Source organism: Podarcis bocagei, assembly GCF_964188305.1.
Source record: "Podarcis bocagei genome assembly, chromosome: 7".
NCBI lineage: Eukaryota > Metazoa > Chordata > Lepidosauria > Squamata > Lacertidae > Podarcis > Podarcis bocagei.
Genome location: NC_138132.1, coordinates 33998248 through 34014300, shown reverse-complemented (window position 1 = coordinate 34014300; position 16053 = coordinate 33998248). Strand labels below are relative to the sequence as shown.

The 16053-nt window shown below is 48.3% G+C and overlaps 1 protein-coding gene across 4 annotated transcripts; it reads right to left on the bottom strand.

Moving 5' to 3' along the window:
• Nucleotides 1-228: 228 nt before the first annotated feature.
• On the bottom strand, nucleotides 229-14158 carry TMEM39B (transmembrane protein 39B). Of its 4 annotated transcripts, none has more exons than XM_081202490.1 (9): nucleotides 14008-14158; nucleotides 9426-9658; nucleotides 7559-7778; nucleotides 6217-6309; nucleotides 5115-5269; nucleotides 4667-5003; nucleotides 3749-3936; nucleotides 2613-2733; nucleotides 229-738 (listed from the first exon to the last, which is right to left on the bottom strand). In XM_081202490.1, exons 2-9 carry the CDS (start codon nucleotides 9551-9553, stop codon nucleotides 502-504), a joined length of 1479 nt encoding a protein of 492 aa, XP_081058616.1. In that variant the 5' UTR covers nucleotides 9554-9658; nucleotides 14008-14158; the 3' UTR covers nucleotides 229-501. The 4 variants fall into 4 exon arrangements, with proteins under 4 accessions (XP_081058616.1, XP_081058619.1, XP_081058618.1 ...); XM_081202493.1 differs by having other exon boundaries at nucleotides 6226-6309; XM_081202492.1 differs by having other exon boundaries at nucleotides 9426-9546; nucleotides 14008-14128.
• Nucleotides 14159-16053: the final 1895 nt, after the last annotated feature.

Here is a 16053-nt window from a genome sequence, read left to right as displayed (position 1 = left end):
CTTGCAAGGCGGGCCAGCAGGACTTCATACTGCAGACTGGGGCGCTGAGGAAGTAAGACTGGCCTAAGTCCACCTACCAAGTTTGTAACAGAGGCAAGATTTGAACAGGGGACTTTTGCTTGGATAACAGGTCAGGACTCTTTGCCACTTCTCTAGATCAGCTCTGAGATTTAAACCAAGAACCCGCTGCTTTGCTCTTGCTACTGGACAAACCAGGCTGACAATAGCTGGGAGTATAAAAATAAGATATTTACCTCATTGTATCAGTTATCAAAGAAAAACAAAACAAAACAAAGACAAAAAGCAGTGTAAAAAAACGAACATACAAAGCTCAGGGCCGGCCTGACTGCTGCACACTGCCGTCCAAGCACCGCCCTCCGGCACCCTTGGGGTAGCAGCCTCCTTCTCAAGCAGGGAGGAGCAGCTGCCTGGGGCGGCAGAAGCATCTCTGGCTGCCCCCGACAAAGTGGCAGAGTTGGTTTGCCTGCTTGTGCGAGGCTTTCAGTTGAGCTTCTGGTCAGTGTCTCTGGTGGCAGAGTACGAGTAAGCTTTGCCCAGCACCAGCCGGTCCCGCAGGAGCTTGAAGAAGGCATAGTAGTTGCTGAAGAGGATCAGGGCCAGCGAGATGGTCTGGTGCCACTTCTCTGACACAATCAGCGAGTAGAGCTGATAGAAGATGACGGCTCCTTCGAGGAGAATCAGGATGTTTAAGATCCGCAGGGGTTTGCTGAAAAAGAACTGGACGGCCAAGAGATGGGTGAGGCATCGGCGATTTCCTGGGAACTGCCCAGGCTGGCCTTCCCCAACCTGGTGCCCTTCCAGACTCCCAAGTTCCCATAATCCTTTTGGACTCCAAGCTCCCATAATCTTGACCACTGGCTGTGCTGACTACAGTGGCGTAGCGTGGGGGGTGCAGGGGGGGCCAGCCGCACCGGGCGCAACATCTGGGGGTTAGGGGGTACAAATCCACGGGTTAGGGGGCACAAATTACTTGCCTTGCCCCCGGTGCTGACAACCCACGCTACGCCACTGGCTGACTAGGCCTGATGGGAGCTGTAGTCCAAAATATCTGGAGGGCACCAAGTTGATGAAGGCTGGCCTAGACTTTTGTCTGCAAGAGGAGTGGAACCTTGCTCTTTTGTTAAAACGATTAAATCTACTTAAGTGAATTCGAAAGTAAATGCAGGTGTGTAAACCGATATGTTCCATTTGAATCTGGAGACTACCTTCCAACCTTTATTGCAGTGATTCTCAAACAGTTCATCAGGGGTTCAGCAATGGCGGACAAATGTCCTTGAACTCCAGCCACTACTGATCATTCCCTGCAACCTGCAGCCATAGAAGAGTGTTGGGTGTTTTCTAGGGTGCACCCTCTATCCACAGGAGACCAACTGTGCTGGTATTAACTTTTGAAGCCCTAAAGGGGATGTGAACAGGTTGTCTTCACCTTATCAGCTTGCCTGAGCATTAATACTGGCCTCAGAGGCCCTTCTGTCTCCCTTCTTTGGTGCCTGGGCAACTGGCAGGGGCTACAGACACAGCCTTCCTTGGCTGAGGTTAAGACAAACTCCTTCTCTCTCTCTCCATCTTGAATTCTCCATGCTGAATTTTCTGCTCTTTTAATTAAACAGGCATCAGTTTAATTTCAGGGCATCAGTTCTTCTATGCTAGCTGTTGCACTGCTATGATTTCACCTGGGTATAGTAACATTTTATTCTCTTTCTTTCTTTCTTTCTACCTACCTACCTACCTACCTACCTACCTACCTACCTACCTACCTACCTATCGACTCCTCTTCAGACATTCTTCTTTCCGTGTTACGTGAGAAGGTTGGGGCAGGGGAAACAGGGGGAAATGTGCCAGTTCCTCCACCACCCGAGTATCTGTGCTCTTGCCATGAGGCTGGACAGCAAACTGTACTCAGAGAGGCTGCCTGGGTATTTCAGAACTCTGGAAAAACAAAAGGTTTTGAAAGCAAAGGGAGCCTCCGTGTGCACTGGGGACCTGCTGATTCACAGAGGGTGGCAGGAATGGCCATGAGAGCACAGCTTAGCACCCTCATCCCTGCAGACCCCTTCACATGCTTACTTAGGCCAGAAAGAAATGCCTGAAGAGCCATGGTGGCTATGTTCTATGTTGGAGGTGGCATGACTCTGAATACCAGTTGCTGGGAATCACAGGCGAGGAAAAGTGCTGTTGTGCTCAAGTTCTGCTGGTGGGTTTCTCACAGGCATCTGGTTGGCCTTTGGTCTGATCTAGCAGCAAGGTCCTTCATATGTTCTTAGAAGTACCAATCTGGCAACCAGGCAAATTTATGCATTTGTGCCTGCTCTCTAAAGATCTGGCTGCAGAATGCGGCTCCTTTAGGTAGCCCACCAAACAGAATGCATAGGAGTGCCAACACAGCATAGCGATTAGTGTGTCTATGCTCAAAACTCTTTGACCCAATCACTCTCTCTGTCTCAGATTAGCCTACCTCACATAGGGGTTGTTGTGAGGATAAACGGGAAGAGGTTCTACCTTGAACCTCACACCACTGGGCTCCTTAGAAGGATGTCAGCTCACTCAGTCATACATTCATCATTCTGTATTGGAAAAGAGCAAAAGCTTACATGAAACCGGAAGTGGGAGACATCTGAAGGCACAGCCACGTTGTAGTGGCCGACGGCTTTGTACACATTTTTGCTGTGTTTCACTAGCACCCCCTGCGGCCACATGCATTCCTCGGTCCACCTGAAAAATAATTTAAGAGGCACCTGAGATGGAAGGAGAGAGATGGGAAAACTTCATAGACTCAGTACCACTGTGTGTAATGGTGAATAGTCCCAAGGAAGAACTCAGAGAACTGCAGATCAAGTCATTGATATTTTGGACTATAATTCCCACTAGTCAATAAACAAGGGCACCAGCTTAGAGAAGGCTGTTCTAACCCATCTACCCAGACATGAAATTGCAGACATGAGCTACTCCTGATAGTGCTATTTCAGGTGTGGGTGTGGGTGTGTATGTCGTGTGTGGAGAAAATCTTCCTTGGGCTGCCAGCTATTTACTTTTATGTAAAAGGTGTTGAAATCTCTTATCATCACCCCCCCTTTTTAAAGCCTTTGAAGCCAGAATCCAACAAGGGCTATGCCTGCCATAAAAGCTCCCCAGGCTAAGGAATGGCAGGCTTTGAATACCAGAGCCGGGGGGTCAATGAACAGTGGAGATCTGCTACCTTCATGCACTGCTGGTTGGGCTCAAAGCAATATCTGGTAGCTTGACAAAAATAGGAAAAAAGGACCCATATGCACAGGATTTGGGCCAGATCAAATGCTGGCAACCCAATATTTTCACCCTACCTGCTTCTGCTATTGCTTTATGTGACCAGGTATGCCAGGATGAAAAGGGAAGCACTCATTTTTACTGGTGTGTGTATGTTTCTCACTTTTGATCTGATTCGGCTTCTGATACACACCTTAAAGAAGGCATGGATAGAAGAGCAAAGGGGTAGTTGTCCAAGGATACCCAATGGTGTCAACTGGTGCTTTTCAAGCGGTGTTCTTTAGAAACCGATTAAGGATCAGTGAGAGCAGGAACTTACACAAGAGGCAACTTGCTTATCACACCCTGTGTGTCCCAAGACGCCCTCAGTTTACTCAGACCAATGTTGAGCTTGCACATAAGCTACCTGCATCCTGCCCCTACCTACCAGCCCCAGACATGTTTTTAGAAAGAGTATGGGAGCCATGATCAGAAATCTGCTTACTGATGCTGTAGCACGTTGGAGCAGAGTGCTGGGTCAACCTTCTGCCAGCAGCCCAGGTGGGCTGCAGCCTTGTGGAGGAGGTCACAGTAGCGGGCAGGCAGCAAATGCTGCATGAGGATGACAGAGGTGCTTATGGAAACCAAGAGGAACAGCTCACATGACCATCGCTTGTCGTAATACTGGGTATTCTGTAGGAAAGCAAGGCGGGAGAGAGAGCATGCAGATGTTAGACAGGCATGGTATCTTTAGAGCTGGCCTTTCACCTCCACAAAGTAAACCAATCCAATTTGCATCTACCAAGAGAACTGCTTTTCTGGGTGCAAGGCAATGAGATTGTGAGAACGTTCTACAGCAGGGATGGCCAACTCCACTCTATTTCATGGGTGGTGGCAGAGGAGGCCACAATGTACAAAATTTCAAAGAGTTGCTAGCTACTGACACCATTTGCTGCCTTTGCCTAAACAAAACACACTCATGCAAATCATCTGTGGCCCAACAGGAACGAAGACCACACATGTACAAAAACAAAAACCCCAAATTCTGAAAAGCTGCCAAGCCTGACTACCTGCTTTAAAGAGCAAGTAAATAACGGGAAATTCAAAGGCAACAATATCCACTTTTGTTTCCTTCCAGGTTGCCACCCACAAAAGAAATGTTTGTGTTTATTTATGTTTCAGTTTATGTGTTTGTTTATTACATTATCTGTTTTGTCAGTACTTCATTGTGTGTAGAAACTAGCTTGCTGTACAAAGGTAAAATTTGCATTTATCACTTGCCCACTTTTGCCTCTGGCCCTGCCCACCACTGGCACGAAGCCTCTGAAAGGTTCCTCAGAAGGAAGTGCGGTCCCTGGGTCAAAAAAGTCCCCCCTCAATTAGATTTTGTGCTGCAGAGGCAACTCACCCATTGTTCACATACCTTCACAAACCAGACGGGCACAAAGGCCACATAGTATGCGCTGAGCATGGAGCTCACCAGCACCTCCTTCATGCGCCAGTTGAAGTCCATCTTCAAGTACTCCACCTCGTTGCGGATCAGGTCCGGGGAGAGACAGCAGGCGTGGGTGGGCATGGCTTCCATGCCATACAACTGTCGGGTGTGCTGCTTCCAGGTCTCCTTCAGAACAGAGAGGTAGTCCTTGCCCCTTGAGCTGACCTCACCTGTGTCACGGGGGCCAATGTTGGCCACTTGGGAGAAGAGGCCAGTCTTGCGGAAGTCACAGTTTAACTGCAGGAAGGGGACATACATGCCAAACCTGGGAAGGACAGAAAGAGAGGGGCTCTGAAATTTTCACTGTTATTACTTATTTGCCCAAGGCAACCCAAAGCAACTTATAATCATATGAGAAGGGTTTTCTGGTACTTACGGATAGCACAAGAACAAGAGGTTGAGGAGTGAGTATGTCCTGAAGAGGTGGATTATGGATCGGCACAAACTCCAACCTGCCCCAGTAAGGACAGCAAAACGAGTGATCACCAGGAAAACAGAGCGCGGAAGAGAGACTTTGCCAGTATGAGAAGCCTGGGAGGGGGAAGAGGAAGATAAGACGAGTCTGGCTTGCTGGATCAGGCCAAAGACCCAAGTAATTCAGCATTATGTTTCAACGGTGGCCAGCCAGATGCCTGTGAGAAGCCCACAAGCTCAGCAGCACTCTCATGTTCCCCAGTTGTTGGAATTCCAAGGCATCCCACCTCCAATACTGAAGGCCATCGTCATGACTAGCAGCCACTGATTCTCAATGGATTTGTCCAATTCTCTTTTAAAGTCTCCCAAAGTGGCAAACATCACCCCATCTTGTGGGCATATAATAATACTAACAGTAAATTTTTATTTATACCCTGCCCTCCCTGGCCAGAGCTGGGCTCAGGGCGGCTAACAACAATAAAATTATAATAAAACATAATGCGGGGGGGGGGGGGCAGTTTATTAAAATATGGGTTAAAATACAATTTAAAATGCAGCCTCATTTTAATAGTAGCCTATAAATCATATATTCCCTCTCCCTGCGGGGAAAAATCAGCAGTGCTTCAGAATTCCTAGTTCTAGGGTTGCAGACTCTAAGCATATTCACTAAGTCCCAAAGAATTCAAAGGGACTTAGTTTTGAATAAACATGCTTGGGATTGCACTTTTATGTGTCTTAAGCCAAACATCCACTAAGGGCTGCTTTACTCCATCTGTGGTCTCTCTGCACCCATTAAGACAGGTGAGGAAGGCCATGCCTTACAGCCTGGGGTGAAAGGACATAGTGGGTCATGTTTTTTGGAACTCCCTCCCTACAGAAGCTCACCGGGGCTAATCCCTGCTTGCTTATGGGAAGCCAGTAATAGACATGTCCACTGGAATAAATGGAGGCTGCCACAGAGCACATCTGCTCTTTACATAATAAAGAAAAGCTGAAACAAGTACAGGCTTAAATACAGGAAGCGAGTAACCCCCCAGACAGGGTGGGGGGCTCCAGGCCTCTACCTCCTTCACCTCCTTCACGATAGCACCAATCAACCTCCTTGCCAGAACAATGGTTGTCACTGCCAGGACGTTGAAGTCGATGAGATGAAAATTCTGTAGAAAGAAACAGAGGACTTGATTGGTCCACAAGCTTATAGAAAAATGAAAATGGAGAGGCTCCCATGGGCCACTGGGAAACATATGAGAAGTTATAGCAGAAAAAAAGAACCCACCAAAGATCCAATGTCATGAAGACTAAGGGCAGGGTCACTCACTCCAAGACTTATTGCTTCTCTGAGCTGAATTCCACTTGTCCCCCCCCCCCAATTTCTAACTCACATGGGTGAATGTTCTATGACCATAGAGCTGGAGAGGTTTGCCTCACAATACCCACAGCATTAGGATACTGCCCGCCACCACCTGCAGGCAAGGAACCTTTGTGGACCTGCCTAATCTGAAAGAGGTTGGGAGTGCAATCCAAGAATTCGCAGAATGAACCTGACCTTCTTGGCTATTCCATGCAAAGTGTGCTCCATGATGCTTCTGGGCACTGGCAAATGCCTGATCAGATCTCTGAAGCCAGCTTTGCTACTAGTCATAAATATGAAATGAAGCAGCTGTTTTCACTTTCTGATTACCGTATTTTTCGTTCTATAGGACGCACATTTCCCCCTCCGAAAATTAAGGGGAAATGTGTGTGCGTCCTATAGAGCGAATGCAGGCTGCGCCGCTAAGCCCGTCTCGCTGCTCTAGCTTGGGGACGGCTGCGCGCAAACCTCTGCAGGGCAGTGGGGTGCCTTCACCCCACTGTCCTGCAGAAACTAGCAAGGCTGTTCCCAAGCCAGAACAGCGAGAGGGAGGGCTCCGTCTCACTGCTCTAGCTTGGGGACGGCTGCGCGCAAACCTCTGCAGGGCAGCGGGGTGCTGTGCTCCAAAGGCTTCAGGGATCTTTGAGGCTGGCGGTGGGGGAAAGCAGCACTTCCCTCCACCGCCAGCCCCACAAGCTCTGGTGAATGTACCTTGAACGCACCTTGTTTTAGAGGGGGAGAACAAGAAAATTTTTTTCCCCCTGTTCTCCCCCTCCTATGGTCCAGTGCGTCCAATGGAGCGAAAAATACGGTATTTAATGCACATCTTTTACAGCAAAACTTGTCCTGTTATAACATGTTCTGTCAATAGGTGTCACTGTAGATCCCTGTTCAAGGAAGCAGTGCAAGGTCTTCCTCTTTAAGAAAGCTTTTAGAGAATAATAAAAAAGCTTCAGTGTTATTTTGTGTGTATATGTCTATACTATACTTTTCTTGACCTTATCAATGTGATTTTGTGATCTTGCAAGTGAGCAGCAAGATATCTAGATACTCACCAACGAGGTATGGGATGGAGGGTGTGATGGTGGGTACCACCACACTGTTTTGTAGATGTTGATGTAGTGGACAAAGAGGGCGATAAGGTGGCAGAAGAAGAGCTGGAGTTCAAACAAGATGCTCCTCTCAATGGGAAGCTCTGGGATCTTGCAGTGCTGGAGGGGAACCACTGTCTGGGTTGCCAGAGGAGGGCTGGAAAGGCCCGTCCCTGAGCCACTCCTACAGGGGAAGAGGGGCAGAAGGAAAAAAGACAGCTCAGAAAAACTTCTGAATGCATCCACCCACCTAAGAATTAGGCCTGAAATTGCTAACATGAATGTGCTACTTTTTGTACCAATGTATTGCATTCTCCCAATTTCCCCTCCTCTGTGTCATAAGCAGCCCCCCACTGTATGCCCCCTACTCTACCTGTCTTGCCCTCCCTTCAATGCCACTATGGAGCACTTTCCCAAGGCAAGAAAGGGTGATGTGCCTGCATTGCCAAGGTCTTACAGCAATAATAATAATAATAATAATAATAATAATAATAATAATAATAATAATAATAATAAGAAGAAGAAGTTCTGTAAATCATTTGCAGCGCCTTTTTGAAACTCATGGCAGCTCAAGACAAAAATAATTAATAATAATAATAATTTATTATTTATACCCCGCTCATCTGGCTGGGCCTCCCTAGCCACTCTGGGCGGCTTCCATTGAAACCAAAAATACACTAAAATATCACACGTTAAAAACAACAGAATCAGTCATGGCAGCATACAGTATCCCAGACTGGAGTACTGTAATGCTTTCTGCAAAGGGATACTTCTAAAGGGAGCCTGAAACTTCCAGAAATTTGGCCACCAGACTGCTTGTGAGCCTAGGTGGTGTCTGCAGTAGTTACACATTCAACACTGAATTTAGAGCATCAGTAGCCGCTAAAGACCTAAATGGTTTAGGGCAGGGATGGAGAACCTGTGATCCTCTGTAAACTGCTGGACTGTAACTACCACCATCCCTGAGCACTGGCCACACACACAGAGGCTGCGGTTGATAGGAGTTGGAAGTCTAACAACATCTCAAGCACCACAGAAAGATGCCTCAGCCCTGGCTTAGATGCACAGCATTGGAAGGCTGCCCTACAGCTATGTAAGCATGACCAGGCTCTTAAAAAGGCATCAGCCTCCTCCCACTCTAGCCTCCCACTAAGGTCAGTCAGGCTGGTGGGTGCCATGTAGACCTCCAGTTTCACATGGCAAAAATTCTCATATTGCACAGCAAAGGGATTTAGAGTAGGGCCTGACCTAAATGGGACACAGTGAAAGTGCTCTCATTGGGAGTTGCAGTCTCTATGAAATCCCAAGCATTTGCAGTGCTTTTTCAAAGCTGACAGTGTTTCATGCTTGAAAAACCCTAACAGTCCTGCAAGTTAGGTCAGTATTGCTACCACCATACTGCAGGTGGAGGCAGTGGTTGATGGATACAGCTAGTGTGTTTGTGGCTGGGGTGAGATTTGAATCAGCATTTCCCTTTTAGAGAAAGGGTCATAGCTCAGCGCTAGAGCATCTGCTTTGTTGTACAGAAGGTCCCAGGGTTTGATCCCTGGCATCTCCAGGTAGCGCTGGGAGAGGCCTGTCTGAAATTCTGGAGAGCTGCTGTCAGTCAGTGCAGACAGCACTGAGCTGGTTGGACCAATGCTCTTTCTTGGTGTATGGCAGTTTCCAATCAACTTTTCTAAGCCACTGTATACAGGACAAAAGAAGTAGCTAAGCTTGATGAGCTGTACTGGGTCAACTTTGGGTGCTGGAGGAGCAAGAGAGAATTCAGATAGGACAGAACTCTGTATCAGACAGAATGATCCAACAGTCTCTGGGGGTTCATGCCCACCTGGTACGGGAGCGCACGCTGGTGACTGAAGAACTGGTGGAATGGCCAGCGCCCCCAGTGGCTCCAGTTTCACAGAGCGGATTGCGGCAGTAGGACGTCCGGTTAGGGCCCCTTCTTCCCCCTGCCATAACCACCGATAGTCAAAGAGGGTTGAGCTCTCTCATCAAACGATTACTTTAGTTTGAAGAACTGGAAATGTTAGGTCTGGGTAGTCATAGCAATTCCTTAGGTATCTGCAAAACATCACACAGTTCTAAAATTTCCAGAGGAATTTGGTACACACACTGACACCAACCCTTAGTGTGTGAACCCTTAGGCTTCACAGAGATTCTCTTAGTAATCATTACAACAGCCCTGATAGGTGGATCAGTAACAGTACTCATTTATTGCGGATTCAGGGCTGAGAGTCAGAGGCACACCAAAAATTGTTTAGTGTCTTCATAATAGATGAAAGACTGGAACGAGGAGCTTGAGCTTTATGTTACACCAACATTCTTCACGTATAATCGTTTCAATAGCTAGTTCTAGTATAAGTAAGCCCTTTAGAAGTGTTAGGATGTCTTCACGTAAAATAGCGCATGCCATGGGGAACCAAACAGCGGCCAAACAGGCGCTCCACTGTAGTGTGTCCCCTTCTCACAGACGTGTCTGCCTGCCTTACAACACAAATATTTTTAGTGTGTACAATGCACTCCCTAGGAATGAGAAGCTGGTGTCTAGACATCAGAGCTGTGTCTAAAAATTCAGTGTTGGCTCCTAAGAATATCACTTTCTCTTCCTAGCCCTAGTTACTAAGGAAGGGAAGGGTCAGCAAAAGCAGCAGTGGTGTAATGGAGGACGTTTCTTGATCCTGGGCTCAAATCCTCGCTCAGCCATGAAACAAACAGTGATCTTGAACCAGACCCTACTGGGTAACCTATTTCACAGAATGGTTGTAAGAATACAATGGGAGAAAGGGCGGTGATGGTGGAGGAGGAAAAAGATGTATGCATGCTGCCTTGAGTTCCTTGGGTGGGGGAATGAGATATAAAAGTGGCAATAAATATGATCCATTTCGAAGTACCTTCCCATTTCCCATTTGTAAGAAAAATCACCAAAGCAGCTTAGAATTTTAAAATAATTAGTGCAGTATAAAAATGTCCATGGCAATAAACATTTACAACAATTACAGTAATTTTAATGCTCAGCAGCGATACAATGAAATAAAATGTCCATGAACAAAGCTTTCTAAAAGCACAATGAGATGAAACTTATTTTTGCTGCTTGCCAAAAGGTAGGCACAGATGGAGCCAGCCAAACCTCCTTTAAGAGAGCATTTGATACTCTTGTGTAATCGACCCGCCTGCCATACCCTTCGTGACAGAAGGAGACCTCAGCAAAATACTCATCATTGTTTTCCGAGGGCACTCTACAAGCCCACCTCCCAAAATCCACTTTCGCCCCTACTGCAAGCTAGCACCCAATGTTGTCATTCCATTCTTTGGGAGAAAGTTACAGAAGAGCACCCAGGGACACACTGGGAGAGGGGCTAACTCTACTTTCTAGTAACCCCCTAGCCATTAAGAACCAAGCCCTCTCCTACCTATGTAGCCCCACCCTGAAATCCACTCTTCGGTGACATCAAGAGTATGGAAACGCAGTAGGCACTGGTTTCTATTTATGGAAGGAATAAAAAGGGGAGGGTCACAGTTTTTGGTGGAAATGTGCTTTGTGTGCAGAAGTCCCAGTTTCAACCTCTGGCATCTCCAGAGAGATCTGGGAACAACCCCTGCCTGAAGTCCTAGAGAGCATCTGCCTGTCAGTGTATACCAGTGTTTCCGAACCGGGGGCCATAGAGCCCCCTGGGGGCCCCCAGGATTTCCCAAGGGGGGCACAGGTGAAAATCGCATAAGTTGGGGGCCACAGCATGAGGCTAGGAGGCCACAGAGGGATGTGAGTATCAAAGGGAAAAAATCCTGATTGGCTGGCTATCTGCTTGGCCAATCACAAGTGGGTAAGAGGGAGACCCACCAGGGCCTAGAGCTCCTTTTTGCCATGTATGCTTTCTTGGAGCAGTTCTGGTTTGTTTCCAGCAGAAGAGGGCGATCACTGAGGCTCCTGTTTTGACCAGTAGAGTCTGCGATCCAAAATCCCCAGGTCAGGTAAGTGCGATGGTGGGGTGGCAATGGGTAGAGCTGGGAGAGCTGGAGCTGCTTGTTGATGTCGTCAGTTCTGTGCCCAGTGGCAGCCTGAGCCTGACTCTGCAAGGTGCAAGCCACCCCAGTGCCTAGCTGAGCAGGGTCGTCTGGTGCTGCTGACTTGCATCTTGTAAATAACTAAGTGTCTACTGAGCTCAGTTGGCCTTACTCCCAGGTAAGGGTGTGGGGGGCTATAGTGTTTTATCTAGGCGGCCAGGGCTCCTTCAGATGATAAGATACTTTTGCACCAGGTCAGTGAGGACCACTTGCTTTTTTAAATTCTCCCATATATACAGAACTCCCTGTGCACCTTTCCTACATTGCAGGGGGTTGCACTAGAAAGATGATCCTTGGGGTCCCTTCCAGCTCCATGGTTCTATGTTTTTCTGCTTCAACAATATTTCATTATGTTCCTACCATTTTATGTAATTGTATTTTGTATAAATTATAAAAACTACAAACAAAACATGTTCTATTTATAAACAAAACATTTAAATAGCTACCTTTCTACCAGTAGGATGGGAGGGGAAGGGAATAGCCAGGATTTTTGTTAAGGTGCAGGCTTTTGTTAGGGGGGAGGGCAGAACTTCATATTTGCATTGATTTTTACTTATGGGGTGGGCAACTGCTCCCCTGCCCCCTCTTGGTTATGCCCATGAGGGGCCATAGAAAGGAAACAAGGTCAGAACGGGGCCATTGTTGGGAAAAGGTTGGGAAACACTGGTGTACACCACTGGGCTTCAACTGGTGCTTAAGGACCCACTGGTGGCTTATGGCCTGGCCTAAGGCATACTTATTCTATTTATAGATGTATTTATATCCTATCTTTTATATGCTGAAATATCAGGGTGGGGTACAGCAATAAGACTTCATTAGAGCCATGGCAAAACAATCATTAAAATGACTTGTGAGTCAAAAAAAAGCTTTCAATAGCTGCATTAAGACTAAGCAGTCTTAAAGAAACACCTAAAAATCAAAAGGAAGGATGCTTGCTGAATCTCTGCTGGAAGAGTGTTCTGCAACATGGGAGCAGCAATGCAAAATGCCTGACTTCTAATGGAGGCCAATTGGGCCTCTGTAACATGGTGAATGGCAGCAGCAGCAACACTATCCCTGTACAAATTGGTAGCATAAAATGGAAATGTGGGTTCTCAAACACAGGGACTGAAGAGGTTGAGAGCTATTGGTGTCAATATAACAGAACTGGATGGACCAACAGAATCAAAGACGTAGAACTGGATGGTACCCCAAAGGTCATCTAGCCCCCTGCAATGCAGAAATCACAATGAAAGAATCCCTGACAGATGGCTATCCAACCTGGAGAGTCCACCATCTTCTGAGGTTGCCCATTTAACAGTAGTTTGAGACTCAGAACTAGGTAGTCACAGTGTGTTCCTAACATTATACATCAGGTCTGTGCAACCAGCGATTCTCCAAGCCAAACACAGCCCACAAGCCATGTATTGTGGCCTGCCAGGAGATCACAGTCACCAGGAGTCCCCACATGCACCCCAGACAGGCATCAAACCCTCAAGGTTTTATCACACCCCTCATTTGGCACACAGCTAAAGAGCTGGGTTTGGCTTAGTGGGCCAAAGTTTGTGTGCAGGGCTGTCGGTTAGTGCAGACAACACTGAGTTAGGCGGACCAGCTTCTGGCTCTGCCGAAGGCATCTTCGTGTGACAATAGCAATAAACTAACAGCTGCTGCCTGGCGTGCTCTGGTCCATGGGGTCACGAAGAGTCGGACACGACTAAACGACTAAACAACAACAACAGCTGCTGCTGACAAGCAGGGATAGTTTGGCAGTTACTCTGAACAGCACAGTGCTGGCAACACGGGACAAAATGGCAAAGAGCAGCAGGTCCAAAATGATAAAGAATCAGAGGAGTGTACAAAGAAAAAGTAAAATGTTGGAGAGGTGGTGGTGGGGGGAGCAATGGGAGCCCCTGCCATAAAGGGGCAGACCTCCTGGTCCCTGTAAACACACAAGACCTAAACTTCGAGCAACCACTGTAAAGGAGAGAGAAAGCAGGGGAAATGCTTGAGTGTGTCTTTTTCCTTCTCCCTCCTTCTCCTATTTTCCTTTTGTGCCAGGCCATTTAATTCTTAAAAGACTGAGGACAGGGACAGGGGACAGGTCATATCTGGAACACTTGTAAGCCACAAGTGGGAACCGCCCCCATCTCCCCACCCAGCTAAACAGCGAGCGTAAAAAACTATGAAACACAGATTCTGTGGGTGGGGCGGGGAAGTTCAGGCCATGTGGGGGGTGGGCAACCAGGGGGCGCGGATGGGATGGGCCGGGCGTCAAGGGGGCGAGAGGGGGCCGCGCGCGGCAGGAGGGGCCAGCGACGGCGGAGGGAAGCCTGCAGACAACCCCCTCCTTCTCCCCGCCGCCTTACCCATCTCCCGCAGGCGGAGCTCGGTCGAAACCGGGTGGTGGCGGCGGCGGCAGCAGCACCACAAGCCGCGAGGAAGAAGATGGCGGGCGGAGCCTCGCGTTCTTTGCTAGGAAAGACGACGGCATCCGACGAAGGACAAAAGGGGCGGTGGGGAAAAAGCATTAGCGGAGGGGGCGGAGTCAGTCACGTGGCTCGTTGGGCGGGAAGAGCGGCGGGGGCCTCAGGCCGCGTCTTCCTTGGGCGGCGGATAGCGCGCGGCTTGATGGAGGGAGGCGGCCCTTCAAGCGCGCCAAGAGCCGCTGTCAGTTCAGGGGATAGCTATATGTCCGTCTCTAGGACCCGGCGCCAGCCGCGTGGGACCTTCAGGCAGTTACTGGACTACAACTCCCATCATGCCTCATCGCTGGTGAACCACTTCTGAGGAAGCCCGGAGACCTCTTCGCCCCTGCGGGGATCCTAACGGGCGTCTGCTGGAAGCCCTCATGTACCAGCCAGACGCATGCGCGCACCCCACTTTCCCCCGCGGCTATTGTGTACTCGCCACATGCTACGTGAGGGGAAAGGATGCGTATGTGGACCTCTAGCTGCCATCGGCAAACATGGACAAAAGGATGGGAGTTGAAGCCCAATATCGAGAGCCACCGCTCCTAGCTTACTTCCACCGACTGCGGGATCTCCTCAGCCGAACCTACGTGCCAGAGCTATTGTGGGGCTTAACTATGGAGAGGGAGAATAACGGACACCACCTTGATCTCCTTTGCAACAGTCAACCTGGTCCCTACTGCCCACTAGTGGGTGTTTCAGAATTCCATGTGGGCGGTAAGGGGTTCTACGGCACATGTTACTGCAGCACTGGTGGGCGGTAAGGAAATTTTACCCTCAAGTAAGATGCATTAGTGCGTGGTACGTATAAAAAGGTTGACTACCCCTGGTCTAAGGAGTACTTCACACTTGTATTTTTCTAAGGCCTTTAAAAACCCCCACCCTAGTGCTGACAATATTGTGCATTCCACTGACTCAACCCTTCCCCTCATGTAATATAAGCACACACACACACACAGTGGGGTTTTTTTTGGGGGGGGAGTACAAAATAATGCCCCCCCTTTTTTGCTGCCTGATCACAACATTGCAATAGTGCTGCTGCACGACAATTTATGGAGGGGCCTCTGCTTGCTTACCACTATCACCAACTGCAGCATGACAATACGTAGATACATGAGAGGCCAGCATAGGACTGCTGGAGGGGAAGCGTCAGCTAGAGAGAGAAGGCAGTCATTTGATAAAGCATGCCTAAGAAACAGGTTTCTTTTGGCTGAGGGTCATTATAGTAGACTTCATAGGCTCTACCACTCCAGAACTTGGAAGGGTAACTGCCTTAATGAGCTATGTACTTCTAAAATGAGAACAGCCTGCAAGGCAAATAACACACACACCACTGAGCTCTTACACCTTTTTGTAGACACGGGTGGCACTATGGTCTAAACCACCAAGCCTCTTAGGCTTGTCGATCGGAAGGTCACCAGTTTGAATCCCCAAGACGAAGTGAGCTCCTGTTGCTCTGTCCCAGCTCCTGCCAACCTAGCAGTTCGAAAGCACACCAGTGCAAGTAGATAAACAGGGACTGCTGCAGCGAGCAGGTAAACGGTGTTTCTGTGTGCTCTGGCTTCCATCATGGTGTTCTGTTGCACCAGAAGCAGTTTATTTATGCTGGCCACTTGACCCGGAAAGCTGTCTGTGGACAAACGCCAGCTCCCTCGTCCAGAAGTGAGTTGAGTGCTGCAACCCCACAGTCGCCTTTGAATAGATTTAACCATCCAGGGGCCATTCACTTTTCTTATACCTTTATTCAACTAAAGAGCTGTCAGTGCCATCAACAGGTTGGTCTGGGGGCCTTTTGTATTCACCTCAAATTTTACCACTTGCATAATCTGTTACCTTACTTTGCACCCTTCCAATGTTTCGCTTAACACATCTGATGAAGTAGGCATCTGTGGATAGGTCACACTGCAGCAGCAGACACAAACTTGGGTACAATGTCCACCAAAG